This window comes from Cottoperca gobio, chromosome 7 (assembly GCF_900634415.1).
Source record: "Cottoperca gobio chromosome 7, fCotGob3.1, whole genome shotgun sequence".
Lineage (NCBI taxonomy): Eukaryota > Metazoa > Chordata > Actinopteri > Perciformes > Bovichtidae > Cottoperca > Cottoperca gobio.
Window position 1 is genome coordinate 15,001,341 of NC_041361.1, and position 16,840 is coordinate 15,018,180.

Genomic DNA, 16,840 nt, shown 5'->3' on the forward strand with positions numbered 1-16,840 from the left:
GACGTGCTCAGTCCTCCCGGTGAGATATGAGGTGAACCAGTTTAGGGCCGAGTGAGAGAGTCTGATTGTGGCGTGAAGATGGTGGAGGAGGATGTCATGATCAACGTATCAAATGCTGCAAGTTAGATCAAGGAGGATGAGGAGAGATGGAGATCCGGCATCAGCTGTCATCAGCAGATCGTTGGTGACCATAACCAGAGCAGTTTCTGTACTGTGGCCAGGGCGAAAACCAGACTGGAATTTTTCAAAGAGGTTATTGAAGTTGAGATGGTCCTGAATCTGAGTGGCAACTACTTTTTCCAGCACCTTGGATAGAAATGGCAGGTTGGAGATGGGTCTGTAGTTGGCAAAGACATCTGGGTCTAAGGTGGGTTTGATGAGAGCAGTTTTTAAAGGGGATGGAACATGACCAGACTGGAGGGAGTGGTTTAACACTGTAGCGATCAGGGGACTTATGGCACAAATTTATGCAAGTTTATGCATCTGTGTATTTGGGCAGCCGATAAGCTACTACCACATCATCGGTTGGGCCACATTAGATTATTAATGCACAGAGAAGCAGAGAGCTTTCACAGTCACTATGTCATGGTCAAAAATAAACTGCCCTGGTTTCAGGAGGTTTTTGGCTGCGCCATTGGTGTGGAAATACTGTGGATGATAGTGCTTGTGAGGGCTGCATGTTGACCCACTAAATGTATATTAACATTCAAAAACCAGACACACACTTTTCATGGGGAAATAATATAGTGTGTGTATATATATATATATATATATATATATATATATATATATATATATATATATATATATATATACAGCTCTGGAACAAATTAAGAGACCACTCCAAACTTTTTTTGAATCAGCTTGTTTTACATGTCTGGCAGCCTTTCCATTCCAGTTTCTGTTGAATTCCAACACAAGCACACCTCATTCTACTTAATGAAGTACTGATTAGGTGATAATTTGAACCAAATCGTATGTAACGTGGAAAAGTATAAATACCACTGCTGTGGTCATCACTATCCTCTTGCATTAGGACCAGCTGGATGGTTAAAACAGTGCTTGTAGTACCTCAAAAGTAATTGGAATCAAACAATAACTATTGACCATAGCAAAAGAGTTGAAAAGAAAAGTTTTGAGTGAGGAAAAGAAGGTTCAATGCTGGCTATACTGGCAGAGGCATACAGTGAGCATCAGGTTGCTTCCATCCTTAAAGTTTCAAAGACGGAGGTTCATAAGAACAAGGTCCAGCAGCAGACATTGGGGACAACAAAGCTACAGACCGGCAGAGGGCGAAAACGACTCTCCACTGACCGGGATGACCACCAACTCATTTGAATGTCACTCAACAACCATAGGGTGACATCAAGAGACCTACAAAAAGAATGGCAAACGGCAGCTGGGGTGAAGTGCACAGCGAGGACGGTTCCAAACAGGCTCCTAGAAAAAAGCTCTTCATCAATGAGAAGCAAAGAAGAGCCAGGCTGAGGTTTGCAAAAGACCGTAAGGATTGGACCGTAGAGGTCATCTTCTCTGATCAGTCGTGGTTAGACGGAGACCTGGTGATGATCTGAGTGCTTCAGTAAGGCTGGAATAGGGCAGATGTGTCTTTGTGAAGGACACATGAATCAAACCACGTACAAGGTTGTCCTGGAAGAATTCTTGCTTCCTTCTGCTCTGACAATGTTCCCCAACTCTGAGGATTGGTTTTTCCAGCAGGACAATGCTCCACACCACACAGCCAGGTTAATCTAGGTGTGGATGGAGGATCACCAGATCAAGACCCTGTCATGGTCAGCCCAATCTCCAGACCTGAACCCCATTGAAAACCTCTGGAATGTGATGAAGAGGAAGATGGATGGTCACAAGCAATCAAACAAAGCCGAGCTGCTTGAATGTTTGCCCAGGAGTGGCATAAAGTCCCCCAACAGCAATGTGCAGACTGGTGGAGAGCATGCCAAGACGCATGAACGCTGCAATTGAAAATTAGGGTTATTCCACCAAATATTGATTTCTGAACTCTTCCTAAGTTAAAACATTAGTATTGTGTTGTTTAAACATTAATATAAACTTGTTTTCTTTGCATTATTCCAAGTCTCAAAACAGTGCATCTTTTTTGTTATTTTGACCAGTTATACTTTTCTGCAAACAAATTCTCTAAATGACAATATTGTTATTTGAAATTTGGGAGAAATGTTGTCAGTAGTTTATAGAATAAAACAAAAATGTTAATTTTACTGAAACACATACCTATAAATAGTCAAATTCATGCAGCCCAAAACAAATGAGAAGGGAAGAGGGAATTGTACCTTTAAAAACAAAACTTTTCTCCCATGATCCCCTGTAGCAAGTGAAGTGAGGAGTGAAAAAGCAAACAGGTTCTTTGGAGGATTTCAAGTTGAACCAACACTAGCGGGAATTGGGGTCAGTAAGTGTCAGAGATCTCAATACCAGTATCTTCCTCCCATTTTTGTTTTTATTAGAGAGGGATCAACTGTATGAACTGTCTGACTGTCATGACACCTCATTATAAGGTATCATATAAAATATTGTTCTGAGCATGATGATTTTTACATAATCTCTTATTTGCAAATATCTAAAGAAGTTGCTTCCAATTTGTATTTACTCTGTATTTGCATAAACAAGTAAGATGCCTTCAATGTACAAGTACCTATTGTATGCATGTGTGCCTTTTTCCATTGCTGCACTAGATAACACATTTACAATACATATGACTTATTTCCTCATATAATCACTGGGTGAACTTCAGACTCTCAAAGGGGGGAGGGAAATGCCTGTTACTGCTGTCTTAAAACGAAAGTGTAACTGTCAGTTCTGCCAGGAAGGAGAAAGGAAGCCCAGATACGAGAGTAAAGCCTGCATTAGAGAGAACGGTTGAAGGATTTTAACTTCACATGTACTGGTAAGATTGATGCTGTCTGTGTACTTAATCGTATAGGCCTACTTTAACGTATGTCTAATTAAACAACTTGCTTTCATGTACGTTGGTCTGCATGTTTCTTTAGATAGGACACGCTGTATATGGCGTGCATGGCCACGTGCTTGCATATAAATTGCACATGTCTGTATTGGAACATATTGCCGATGATGTCTGGGAATGTTCTCACCAGGGACATTTTCTATATGATTCTTTCTTTTTATTGTCAAAATCGCTGTATTTGCGTATTTTCTGTTCAGATACAGGAGAGATGCGAGCTGAGGCAGCGACGAGCTGAGCATCTCCTCAGATTGCGCATTCCCTCGCAAACTAGGTTGAGCGCATGCATTTGGCGCGTGCCTGTTGCTATCTCTCTGTATGTCGCCAATATAATGTTTACACACTTTTATTATGCGTCCTGACTTTCCATAGTCCAGTTAATGTATGTAATGTATGTGTGTAACATATTTAGTCTTGCTGATGTGACAAAACCACAGTGAGAAGACACCAGGTGAGGCAGACAGTACTCTGCCGCACTGAAGAGGGCGCACGTGAACCCACACTGAAGAGGGCGCACGTGAACCCACGGGTTCGTGTTGCTGCTGTTCTTCTAAAACCAACATGTCTCAGGAACAGGCCGAGGCCACGTCAACTGACCAGTGAGTAGAACTTTTTATTTCCATCAGCTCAGTCTCACCTCACACAGGAGGTGAAAATCAAATCATACAAGTACAAGGTGCATGCATCCACCTCTTCATACTTAATTGACTATTGAGGAAATGCATTTCAGCTCCAAACTCTAGAGTGATATTAAACTTTTTGGTCATTCCAGAATTGGAGGACAATTTAGACATCAACACTTTTGAAAAATGAACCTTTTATTTTATTCTTTTTTGTTATGTATTTAGGAAAAACAGATAATAAACAATCAAAAAAAGTGATTTGGCCAGCAAAGGAATCAAATGTACACTTTTATTAGACATTTTATTTGTTGTGTGCCATGTTTTGTGCAACCCTGTGACACATACTCATTAAGCAGAAAAAGGTGTTTTTAAAAACATTCTTCTATAAAACTCTTTACTATTAAGTAAAGAAAGTCACATTTATATTAAATACTCACGTAGTTTTGGATAAAACTGGTTTAATGTTAATTTAAGTAGCTTTTTAAATCGATCTTGCCCAACTTTTCAATTGTCACACGTTTCTTTTTACCAATTTCAGTATTTAATTTGAAATATTTGCTCAAATACATTATGCATATAATTAATCAAGTTATTAAAAGGACATTAGTTTAAACTTTTGTGAGCTGAGAAAATTATTTAAGGTTATTTTAACAGAAAATGATATAGTAACAGTGTTGAAATTAGAGTAACAGGGTTGCGTAAAGTAACAGGGTTGAATGGCTACATTACTTTTGGTTGTAGATCATGAAATAAATGTGACAATTAAATACTCAGGACCACAGAAATGTTGTTTGATAATATTCTATATATATTTTCCAATGAAGTATTAACAGGAAGAGTATCAATGATACATAAAAAACATGTCAACACAACAACAAACTGGATATAATTAAATATACACTGCACAAATATAAAACATGGAGGTCACTGAGGTAGTCAAACCCCCAGGGGTTGATGAGACGCGTCCAGACATGCTGAAGGCTTTGGGTGTGGAGGGGCTGTCTTAGTTGACACGACTCGTCAACATTGCATGGAATTCTGGGAGCGTGCCTAGGGGGTGGCAAACCGGGGTGGTGGTTCCCCTATTCAAAAAGGGGGACCAGAGAGTGTGTGCCAACTACAGGGGTATTATATTATGCTAAATTATACAAACACATGACATTTTACTATAAATAATAGAGTAAACTGAAGGAAGTGCAACCCTGTTACTCTAATTATAGTAACAGGGTTGCAAGTAACAGGGTTGCAAATCAATGCTAATTTTAGCTTTTATCTCAGGAATTAATGCTAGCTGCACAATGTAATGCTACTGTCAATGAATGGACACACTTAGATAGCTAACTAAAGAAAGATATGTTTGAAATTAATTTGTTTTAGTTTCATAATGTGAGTAACAGGGTTGTGTTTGTGTGAGTGCCACACTCCATCAAGAGTGAAAAGAGGACTTACCTTCTACCCATGGTAGTAGCCCATGACTTGCTGATGCCATTTCCTCTGTGTCATGTGACTAACAGTTTTTTCACTTCCTCTGCCAAACTAAAAGGTTTTCGGTAACAGGGTAGCACGCAGGTTGTGGGACACACTTTCAGTGTAAGATTAGTGTTATTTAAAATATGTTTATGATTTAAAAAATTGATTTGACCATCACAAGAGACATATATCAATAGAATAATACCAAAAAAAGTAAATAAAAACCCTATATTAAATGTTATATTCGACATGCAAGTTGGTCACCAAGAAGCTGGGACAAGAGAACAATGCTATTTTAGGAGTGTTTGAGAGCTATTTGATATTTTAGATAATATTTTGAACTTTATATACATTTTTTCTCAATACAAGTATATTTAACACAACAAGTGCATGGTTTAGCTTTTTGGGCATGGATTATTACATTTTTTATATGTGGGACATGAAATGTCCTCCAATTCTGGAATGACCCTTTTAACTCCTCACCTGTGTGCATGGATCTGCTGATAGCAGCAACTTCATTCAAATTAACTGATTTTGCTCTGAATTATTGCTGTTTGAAATGCTGGTGTGCCTTAAAAACTGTAATCTGTGTTAAAGCCCGAATGAAAGACCAGCCTCTCCTGCACACAGCTATGTTTCCATGCAAAGTGACCAGTCCAAGGATGACCCTCTCAACTTCAGGGGAGGAGAACCGGGGTAAGATATGTTGCTTATTTTAAATCTTTGAGACAGAGAGAAATAAACTGAAGAGAACAACTTTAAAATAGTGAGATACATCCTGTAAATTCCATTTTGGGACTTGACAATAATGTTAAAGATGTTAAAATTGTTAAAGTTCTTTATTGTAATCTGTGTTAAAGTTCTTGAGCACAAAAGATCAGTCTCTCTTCTTTGTTGGATGTTTGATCCAGAGATATTCAGAGACAACATTAGAAACTAAATTTGAAGAGAATGACTAGGTTAATATTTCAGATATTAAAGTTGTTAGTTTGTTATTGTGAAATCACCAAAATAATCTGTGTTTAAGGCCACTTGAGCACAAAAGACCCGTCTCTCCTGCACCCAGCAATGCTTCCATGCAAAGTGACCAGTCCAAGGATGACCCTCTCAACTTCAGGGGAGGAGAACCGGGGTAAGATATGTTGCTTATTTTGAATCTTTGAGACAGAGAGAAATAAACTGAAGAGAACGACTTTGACATAGTGAGATACATCCTGTAAATTCCATTTTGGGACTTAACAATAATGTTAAAGATGTTAAAATTGTTAAAGTTCTTTATTGTAATCTGTGTTAAAGCCCGCTCGAGGATAAAAGACCAGCCTTTCCTGCACACAGCTATGTTTCCATGCAAAGTGACCAGTCCAAGGATGACCCTCTCAACTTCAGGGGAGAAGAACCGGGGTAAGATATGTTGCTTATTTTGAATCTTTGAGACAGAGAAATAAACTGAAGAGAACGACTTTGACATAGTGAGATACATCCTGTAAAACTGTTAAAGTTCTTTATTGTAATCTGTGTTAAAGCCCGCTCGAGAATGAAATACCAGCCTCTCCTGCACACAGCAATGCTTCCATGCAAAGTGACCAGTCCAAGGATGACCCTCTCAACTTCAGGGGAGGAGAACCGGGGTAAGATATGTTGCTTATTTTGAATCTTTGAGACAGAGAAATAAACTGAAGAGAACGACTTTGACATAGTGAGAAACATCCTGTAAATTCCATTTTGGGACTTAACAATAATGTTAAAGATGTTAAAATTGTTAAAGTTCTTTATTGTAATCTGTGTTAAAGCCCGCTCGAGGATAAAAGACCAGCCTCTCCTGCACACAGCTATGTTTCCAAGCAAAGTGACCAGTCCAAGGATGACCCTCTCAACTTCAGGGGAGGAGAACCGGGGTAAGATATGTTGCTTATTTTGAATCTTTGAGACAGAGAGAAATAAACTGAAGAGAACAACTTTAAAATAGTGAGATACATCCTGTAAATTCCATTTTGGGGCTTAACAATAATGTTAAAGATGTTAAAATTGTTAAAGTTCTTTATTGTAATCTGTGTTAAAGTTCTTGAGCACAAAAGATCAGTCTCTCTTCTTTGTTGGATGTTTGATCCAGAGATATTCAGAGACAACATTAGAAACTAAATTTGAAGAGAATGACTAGGTTAATATTTCAGATATTAAAGTTGTTAGTTTGTTATTGTGAAATCACCAAAATAATCTGTGTTTAAGGCCACTTGAGCACAAAAGACCCGTCTCTCCTGCACCCAGCAACATGGCATAGGATGATACAACGTGTGTATATTGTTAGTGCTATAACATAAAACAATTGAGTAACAATATGAGAAAAATGACAAAATAGTGCAGTGAAGCCTGAGGGATACATTTCACCTCAAACATAATTAGCATATTCATCTTTGTCACAATAAATGTATCTTTCTGTATTGACACAAACATGTCTCGACTGTGCCAGCAGTGCTTCCACGGAAACTGCCAGCGATGGACACGACCGAAGCGAAGGTACTTAAACAAGGAGCAGCACAGAAACTGAATTAACGTTACAATAAATACAGTTTCACAAATTAATTCAAATTAAACACAAAACATTGCAAACTCATGCTTACAATTCTTTGGCATTATATTGTGTAGGAGTGTAAAATGAATTGCAATTACAGCATTCTGCTTTCTCTGTATTTTCTTTATAAATTCTTTAGACATCAAACAGGAACTCAGCGCAGACCTGAAGAAGAGAATCCTCAATCAGTATAAAGAGAAACTGAAAGGACATGAAACTGACACACAACTCTTCAATGTAACAGATGGCAAAAACAAGGACGCTAAAGAAAAGGCCTCTGGTGCATTATTTGATAAAGCGCGAACGGTGCTAATGGAGGGAGTGGCTGGTGTTGGTAAAACATTTCAAACAAATTTGTTCATGGTCGACTGGGCAAAAACAAAATGGAAAAAAAATGTTGATTTTATGGTCTCATTTCATTTCTCCAAGCTGAATTCAAGGAAAGAAGTTCAAAGCCTGAAAGCTCTGCTTGATCTTTCCCTCAATGACGATAAATGCAGAGATTACAAGTATGAGAATTGTAAAGTTGCTTTTGTCCTTGACGGCTTGGAAGAATGTAAACTTCCTCTGGATTTTGCAAAGAACGAGGAACTGACTGATATGGAAGAGGCAGCCTCGATGGATGTGCTGCTAACAAACCTCATCAAGGGGAAGTTGCTTCCCACTGCTTGTCTTTTGATCACCTCTCAACCTTCAGGAGTCGAGAAGATTCCTCCTGAATATATTCAGAAAAAGACAGAATGTCGAGGTATAAAACTATGATACTAAAACAATAACGTAGCTCATACTCTGTATTGTGTGATCTGCATCATGTCTCGTTCTTTTTGTTATGGAAAATATTTTTAACATTGGTTTCTTTAAAATGTTTTTCAGGTAGTACTTGCTCACTGTGTTGTACTATAAATAATTTTAGCTGGTTATGCTCAAAACAATTAGTTTAATGATACTTAAAGACTTAAACTAGTTCATGCGGCTTCTGTCCTTCATAATAACTTTGTTTTGTTTATTATTCAGAGACAGAGAAGCGACGTCAGAAGCTGGCGTCAGCCCTGAGAAGAAGATTTCTCAATGAAACCACTCAACCTGAAGACCCAAACCATCCTAACCAGATAAACACAGAACACATCATGAGAGAGGACAGAAGTGCTGAAGTCAATGATGAAGAGAAAAATGAACAAACTCAGGCAAAATCAGTGACACCAGTGAATGCCATAGCTGACATCTTCAAGGATAAACAAGGAAAAAAGATCAGAACTGTGCTGACTACTGGAGAAGCTGGAATTGGAAAATCCTTCCTTGTGCAGAAATTCATTAAAGAGTGGGCTAATAAGGACAATAGCTCACTTTCTGCTTGGTTTAATAAGAAAAGGAAGAAAGTCCGGGCTAAAGATGAAGACATTATATTTCGACTAAATTTCTCTGAGCTTAGTTTGATAAAAGAGAAAAAAATCAGTTTTATGGAACTTCTTAATCAGTTCTTCGAGGAAACTAAGGAATGTGTGGTCTCTAACTTTGAACAGTTCAAAGTTTTCTTTGTTTTGGATGGATTGCATGCTTATCAACCTCCTCTTGACTTTGACAACAAGGACTCTTTGACTGATGTCAGAGAGCGAGCTTCAGTGGATGTGCTCCTGACAAACCTCATCAGAGGAACACTGTTTCCTTCTGCTCTGCTCTGGATAACCTCCCGACAGAATATGCCCGATGCATGTGTCGACAGGACGACAGAAATACGATGTAAGTTTATGGGTGCGGATGAGGCTATCAAGGGAAGCTGTATAAATAAGGGCGTAATCAAACCCGAGCAAATCCATGTTTAAAGTACTTAGTTCAATCAAAATCAAACAGTGGGCATGAAGTAGCAAAAATGCTCGTAACTACCATGGTCCGAGTCATTTTAATAATGAGTATCTGCTGAGTCCGATACTTATTTACATAAATGTTGACTGAAATGTATCTGACACAGTGAAATAACATAGACAACTATAGACAATTGTATCTGAAACACCTTATTGTTTCTATTGGAGGTCCTGGTTCAAAGTTATAAAGTTTTTCAGCTCAAATTATTGGGAGAATGCGACTCCTGAAATTGATGTGACCCGATCTGCTCGAGAGAAAAAGAATAACCTGAATACAAAATACTCGTGATTGTGCGGCGGAATGGAGCTTCTTCCATCACAACCAATCTTTGACAAGTACAGACACCGGCTTGCAGAGAGCACCTAACCAGACAATCGACATGCTTAATATCGTCCTGTTACCAAGTTTTCTCATTGAATTACCGTTAATTAGTTAATTAATGCCACTGATATTTGTTATTTTCACAGGTCAGAGACAGCCTGCGCTGACTAGAAATGAAAAGCTGCTATCTTAATGCGTGTGTGGCGCGGGGGTGCGTGCGTGGCGCGGATTCTATTTAGTTCCTCTCCTTTCCTCCATTCTGTAGGTGTGTGCGCACGTGTGTGTGCGCCAGGTGCGAACCCCCGCCCTTCGCAAAACGGAGCGAAGGAGAGAATGTGAATGCGTAGACAGTACAAACTGAAACGTGCACATAAATTAGATCAATAGTATAAGCATTTAGTTTATTTAATAAAAGAGACCTGTCAATGTGAAAAGTGAGTTGTGAAAAGAAAAAAGAAACACACCTTGAATTTCAGGGGAGGGGATATTATGTAGCTTTATTAGTTAAGTTAAGAAGAAAAACAAATCCATTACATAATCATTCAATTGCCGTCAGTCTACAAAGGAAACACCTGAACAGAATCAAATATACTGTTTTTTGTCCTAAATATACAGCCATAAAAACAGACCAGCAGGATAAGGGGGACAAATCAAACTCTGGTTCAGACTCAAACATACAAATCACCAACTGTCATAATGCTGATATTCAGCATCTTCTTAGGCAGACTCTTTCATGTTTTAAGCCTCTCTCATAGTTGGCCAGGGTTTACCTAAACAAATCCAAATCCAAAATTCAACTTAATTGTTGATGCTATGGTTTGGAATTGATAAAGTGCATTATGATTGTATTTCTATTATTTAATCACAACTATTGTCTAATTTCTGTCCACAGTAACTAAAAACAATATTTTCCTACAGGTAAGCCTGATGTTGCAAGTCAACAGAATCTCAAATCTCAGTTGAAGGAGCAATTCACCCATGTGCCTCAGGGGATCGATATGCAGAAAACCTCTGCTCTTCTGAATGAGATCTACACAGATCTCTACATCATCGAGGGACAGAGGGGAGAGGTCAATGTTCAGAATGAGATCAGACATGTTCAAGACGCAAAGTTCAAACCAGTGGGACAAGAGACCTCGATTAAATATCAAAACATCCTTCTGGATGCATCTGGAGAAAAGAAACTCATAAGAACTGTGCTGACGATCGGATTGGCAGGCATTGGAAAGACGTTTGCTACAAAGAAGTACATGCTGGACTGGGCTGAGAGTAAAGCCGACGGGGGCATATTTTATATGTTTCCACTTTCTTTCCGGGAGCTGAATTTGAGAAAAGACCAAGAGCACAGCTTAGAGGAACTCATATTTCAGTTTTGTCCGGGAATGAAGACATCAGAAATAAAAGACTTTGATAAGTACAGCATTCTGATTGTCCTGGATGGTCTTGATGAGTGTCGCCTTGATCTTGACTTCAAGAAAGATGACAAATGGACAGATGTGAGTAAACCAACCTCAATGAATGTTCTGCTGACAAACCTCATCCAAGGAAATCTGCTTTCTAAAGCTCAAATCTGGATCACAACCCGACCTGCATCAGCCAACCGTATCCCCGCTGATAAAGTTGACCGGGTTACAGAGGTGCGAGGATTTAATGACGAGCAGAAGGAGGAGTACTTCCGGAGGAGATTCAGCAATAAAGATTTGGCTGAGAAAATCTTGTCGCATGTCAAGAAATCAAGGAGCCTTTACATCATGTGTCACATTCCTGTCTTCTGTTGGATCACAGCAAATGTTCTGGAAGACTTTGTTAGAGAAACAGAAAAACAAGGAGACGAAGAGAGAATGAAGACAAACGAAGAAGGGAGGATGCCAAAGACTCTGACTGATATGTATATATACTTCCTTGTGTTACAATGCAGACAGGCTAATGTGAAGTATCTTGAAGGTGAGACAGCTGAGAATTCTGAGACAGATTCATGCTGGAATGCAAGGAACAAGGAAACAATCATGTTTCTGGGGAAACTGGCTTTTGACGGTCTACGGAACGGAAACCTTCTCTTCACTGAAGAAGATTTGAGAGAGTATGAGGTTGACATCGAGAAAACTGTAGTCTTCTCTGGATTATTCACTCAGGTTACCCGAGAAGTCTGTGGTCTGTACCAACAGAAAATGTTCTGCTTTGTCCATCTGAGCATTCAAGAGTTCCTGGCAGCTTTTTATGTCTTTCACACATTCAATAACACAGGTGAAAATCTGTTCTCCAACTCTCCAACAGTTGGAGAGTTGCCTGCAGAATTCTACAAGGCAGCAATAGACAAGGCTTTAGACAGCAAAGATGGGGAGTGGGATCTGTTTCTCCGCTTCCTGCTAGGCCTTTCTCTGGAGACTAATCAGAATCTACTGCAAGAGCTGCTGATGAAGACAGACAACAACACCAAGGAGACCAATCAGGAAACAATTGGGTACATCAAAGGAAAGATTAGGAATGAGAACAGTGATGCAGATAAAAAATGCAATCTTTTCTACTGTCTCAATGAGCTGAATGATCACTCTCTTGTGGAAGAAATGAAAAAGTATCTCCGATCAGGAACAGTCACATTTGAAAACTTCTCTGCCTCCCAGTGGTCAGCTCTGACTTTTGTGCTGCTGACATCAGATGAGAAGCTTGATGTGTTTGATCTGAAAAAGTACCTGAAATCAGAGACGGTTCTTCTAGGAATGTTGCCGGTGGTCAAAGTCTCCCAAGTTGCTTTGTAAGTACTTTCAAATGCTCTTACACATATGATTTTGTTTTCTTGCTATACACTACACCCAAAGTATATCTATTTATTTCATGACTGAATCATGTTTACCATTTCCATGAGGGTCCCAATTGGGCTAACAGTGAGCTATAATATGTCCTGTTTGAGCAATTTGAAATGAGACCAGTAAAAATCTGCTTTATTTAGGCCCCTTGTTTCTCTGCTGATGTTGGTAAGGTAGGAAAGGTTGGGCCCATGTTCTATCAATACATAGTGAAATGTTCTATACGTTCGGTGAGCCTTTCAATGGAAGCCCAGTCCTTAAGGATGACTGCGTAGAATCTGTTCTTGTGACTGTCCTTCCGGGTCCTCTACTTCAAGCAGCTCAGAGTTCAAGTTGTTTTAAGACAGCGTGAGCAGCATGCGAATAAAATATATCTCCATAGTAAAGAACACGCATGATGGTTGACAATTTCAATTTCGGTATCATTAAACATATGGATGGCAGGTAGATGCAAACTGAAATGACAGGTTTTATTCTCAAGAACCTTTGTTCTTGTCAACATACAGCACAAGTTTTAGACTATGCAGAGATGTCTGAGGAACGGTAAAGGAAGACTGTAATCGTGATATGGTTTGAGTTGAATAGGAGCCAACTGTATTCAAGACTGTGTCATCCGTATAAGTTTATGTGGGAGTGATAACATTATTTTTGTAAAATGTAAAGGTCCCAGCACAGATCCTTGTGGTACCCCACTATTTATCCCAAAGGAGGTTGTTTTGAGACCGTCAGTGCTGTTTGCCTGTGTTCCGTCAGAAAATATGCAGGAAACCAATTCTCAGGAAAAACATCCAAACCAAGACAGTGTAGTTTAAGTAAAATGCAGAGTCAACAGTATCACAAGCTTTTTCAGTGAATGTATTATTCAATTTAATACAACTGCCGTGGCAGTAATTGTACTATGTTGTGGTCTAACATCTGACCTCTGTGGCCGGATAGTACTGTTACATTCTAGATAAACACGTATTTGCCTGTTAACCAGAGTTTCAAGGATCTTTTAAAGGGGACAGATTTTAGATATTGGGTGATAATTGTTCATGTTATCAATGGATCCACCTGTGTGCAGTGGGATGACCTCAGATGCCTTCCATAAGGCTGGTGTCTTACCAGTAATTAGTGTAATTTAAGTAGCTATAAAAAAGAAGGAAGCTTCATGACAAATAGAGTTTTGAAAAGTATTACTGTGATATAGGATGTCTTATCGGGAGAGCATCATGGTTTCTTTGATGTCTAAATACTTACCAATAGTGGAGCATGCCTATATGTGCTTACATATGTTTTCACAGGCTGAGTTGGTGTGAGCTCTCTGAGGAATCCTGCAGAGGTCTGTCGTCCTCAGTCCTCAGCTCCCCATCCTGTAATCTCAAAGAGCTGGACCTGAGTCATAACGACCTGCAGGATTCAGGAGTGCAGATGCTTGCTGATGGCCTACAGAGTCCATACTGTAAACTGGATATTCTCAAGTAAGTAAACACTACTGTACATTTGTACACCCACTAACTGTCATTAACAGGATTGGAAGGTTGTGTAGGTTTAGTAATAGTTATTCCAAAAAAGGTCCATTGAGCAGTGCAGCAAAGTTTATGATAAAGTAAATGTATGTCTTCAGAGCACAGAATAAAGACTCCAAATAAGGAAAGTAAGGAAAACATCCAATATAAGAGGAACTCTTTGTAATTTTGTCAAAGTTAAACATTGACACTCTTCTAATGTCATTTTTTTTAACAGTCTGAAAACCTGTACATAGTTCAGCTCTCTCTGTGTTGTTGTCTGAACCACCCGCAGCGCCTTGACTCACCCACTGAGCTGCCTCTTCTGGTGACGGTCAACCTGTGATGGTCTCAGGATCATGGGAAATGGTTGTTCGTTGAAGATCACTTAAAATAATTAATAACAAGGATATTATTATATTAGAGCTCATATATCCTTACCAAGACCATAGCCAGGATAAGGCTAATACCGAAAATATCTATGTGCTTATAAATGTGCCCAATAATAACTTAAAATATATATATACATTCGTTTAAAATCATTGCTTGTGTACAAAGGTAGAATAAACACAGTTAATTAAAGAATAAAAAAATATTATCATAATGTTTTATTAAGACATTTATATGTTTGATTGGATGAAAAATGTCTGTTAAAATATTAAAATAAAAAATAAAGAGAACGAAAAAGAAAAGATGAAATTACCTTTCTAAATCATTAAATCTGGAATTAAAGGTTCTCAGTTCGACATTCAGTGCAGAAAATGAAGTCACACTCCCTCTGTGTGTGTGTTGTAATGCGAGCTTCTCTGTGCTTTGTTTACATAGGCCGTAGGTGCATGTTAGTGCATGTGTGGCTAGCTAATGGCCGCCGCTCTGCACTGCGATCATACGGTGGCTACCGGTGATAACGCTGTCCCAGCTACACTCTGGTCCCCCCTCATGTTTCTCAACATTTCTAACCAAAAAGAAAAACATGATTACCACGAAGAGAAACATTTTTTATTAAAAATGTATTAATTTGGTGTGTGTGTGTGTGTGTGTGTGTGTGTGTGTGGTCTGTTCTGGTCTACAGGCTGTCAGGTTGTCAGGTGACAGAGAACGGCTGCAAATTCCTGGCCTCAGCTCTGATGTCCAAAACTACCTCCTCGCTGAAACAACTGGATCTGAGTTACAATCACCCAGGAGCCAATGGGATGAGGTTGCTCTCTGATATAGCTGCGGATCCAAATAGGAGCCTGAAGACACTCTGGTACGTTAAGATGTCGTGTACATTTATAGTGATATAGCTGGTTCTTCTAGTTATGATAAGACTACATTTACACAAAGGCAAAATCTGAACTAAATCTTTTATCTTATTAGCTAGCAGGCTAGTTACCAAAACACTCAAGAATCATCTTGGTGTTCAAGGGGAACACCATTTAAATTAAGAGATTCAGATATGTTATTTCAATGGCCTAGGAAAGTTCAGTCAATATTTGTGAACATGAGCTACTCTCTCTCGAAGCCAGAAACCAGAAAAGCAAGTCTCAAACTTGTTCAGGTATAAAGTCTGCAGCTGCTCCATAGACGATGAATATTTAATAGCTTTATTCTTTTGTAGTGTTGTCAGTTTAGAAACAGAAAATGTACCCGTCTACTCGGATCATTCCCCGGGGGGGTATTCTCAGTGTAATCATTGTCTGTAGAGCAGACATTATCACACATTTGAGTTTTTGCATTTGGGAGAGAGTTTTTCATGTTAACTTATACCTTTGGGTTGTCTTTGAAAATAGGAATGTTATTTATGATTTTTGAAAATGTATCTTTATCTTCTTGTGACCCCTCGTCACAGGTTGTAAATGTCGCTCGGAGGTGGACTGTTCCACTAAAGACACGTTTTTTAATGTAATTGAAATAATCTTAGGGGCTTTAAAATGTACAATTTATTACATTTTTCATTCAGTAGACGCTCTTATCCAGAGTGACTTACAGTGAACTAACTACAGACACAGTCCCCCTGCAGCAACTCAGGGTTAAGTACCTTGCTCAGGGGTACAATGGTGGCAGCCCTGATATTTACTAAAATTTACTAAAAGGCTTTTCAAAGTATTGTATTGAAGATAGAAATTTCTGTTTGTGACAACGATATCATGATTGTTGCAGTTTGGACCACTGTGGAGCGCATCGGATAAAACCAGGGCTGAAGAAGTGTAAGTCTTTATTATTATTTTTATATTATTTATATATATTATCACTTCAGAGTCTTAGAGTTAAGGGTAAGCAAATGCCTGATAAACTTGAAATAAATGTCCGATAATATGTTTTTGTCACCTAACTCAACAAATAGTACAGGTTCTGATAAAGTATGCACTTTTACCGTATGCCATTTGTTACATGCTGATTATATTCTTCAAATAGGTCCAAATTTCGTATCAAAACCCCAAATCAATTCATGTTTACTTTTCTTTAGATTTGATCTTGAATTGCTGATGTGTGAATTTAATCCAAACAACATGTAAATATTTTATAGTATTTCAACTGCACCAAAAACGCTAAATTGTGAGTTCTTTGTTTTCCTTTCAGATGGTTCAGATCTGAAGCTGGATGAAAACACAGCAAGCAAGAGGCTTGTCCTGTATGACGGGAACAGGAGAGTAAAAACTGTAGAGCTGGTGATGGAGAAAGTGCAACGACCTGAAAACCAGGACAGGTTTATGAGGTCTCAGGTG

The 16,840-nt window shown here is 38.8% G+C and overlaps 1 protein-coding gene across 7 annotated transcripts in view; it reads left to right on the forward strand.

Moving 5' to 3' along the window:
* The first annotated feature begins 3,469 nt into the window (after nucleotides 1-3,469).
* Nucleotides 3,470-16,840, forward strand: part of LOC115011403 (uncharacterized) — a 14,290-nt gene continuing 919 nt past the window's right edge. Inside the window, exons 1-14 of one of the 7 annotated variants that reach the window (XM_029436579.1) lie at nucleotides 3,470-3,597; nucleotides 5,689-5,787; nucleotides 6,119-6,223; nucleotides 6,388-6,492; nucleotides 6,615-6,719; nucleotides 6,882-6,986; nucleotides 7,562-7,605; nucleotides 7,800-8,408; nucleotides 8,675-9,397; nucleotides 10,760-12,593; nucleotides 13,929-14,105; nucleotides 15,205-15,381; nucleotides 16,275-16,321; nucleotides 16,695-16,840. The exon at nucleotides 16,695-16,840 is cut by the window's right edge and continues 919 nt beyond it. In XM_029436579.1, the coding sequence (XP_029292439.1) occupies nucleotides 3,560-3,597; nucleotides 5,689-5,787; nucleotides 6,119-6,223; nucleotides 6,388-6,492; nucleotides 6,615-6,719; nucleotides 6,882-6,986; nucleotides 7,562-7,605; nucleotides 7,800-8,408; nucleotides 8,675-9,397; nucleotides 10,760-12,593; nucleotides 13,929-14,105; nucleotides 15,205-15,381; nucleotides 16,275-16,321; nucleotides 16,695-16,840 (4,314 nt within the window). In that variant the 5' untranslated portion in view covers nucleotides 3,470-3,559. The remainder of the gene's footprint in view (nucleotides 3,598-5,688; nucleotides 5,788-6,118; nucleotides 6,224-6,387; nucleotides 6,493-6,614; nucleotides 6,720-6,881; nucleotides 6,987-7,561; nucleotides 7,606-7,799; nucleotides 8,409-8,674; nucleotides 9,398-10,759; nucleotides 12,594-13,928; nucleotides 14,106-15,204; nucleotides 15,382-16,274; nucleotides 16,322-16,694) is intronic. The other 6 variants (XM_029436582.1, XM_029436581.1, XM_029436580.1 and 3 more) reach the window with 6 other exon arrangements.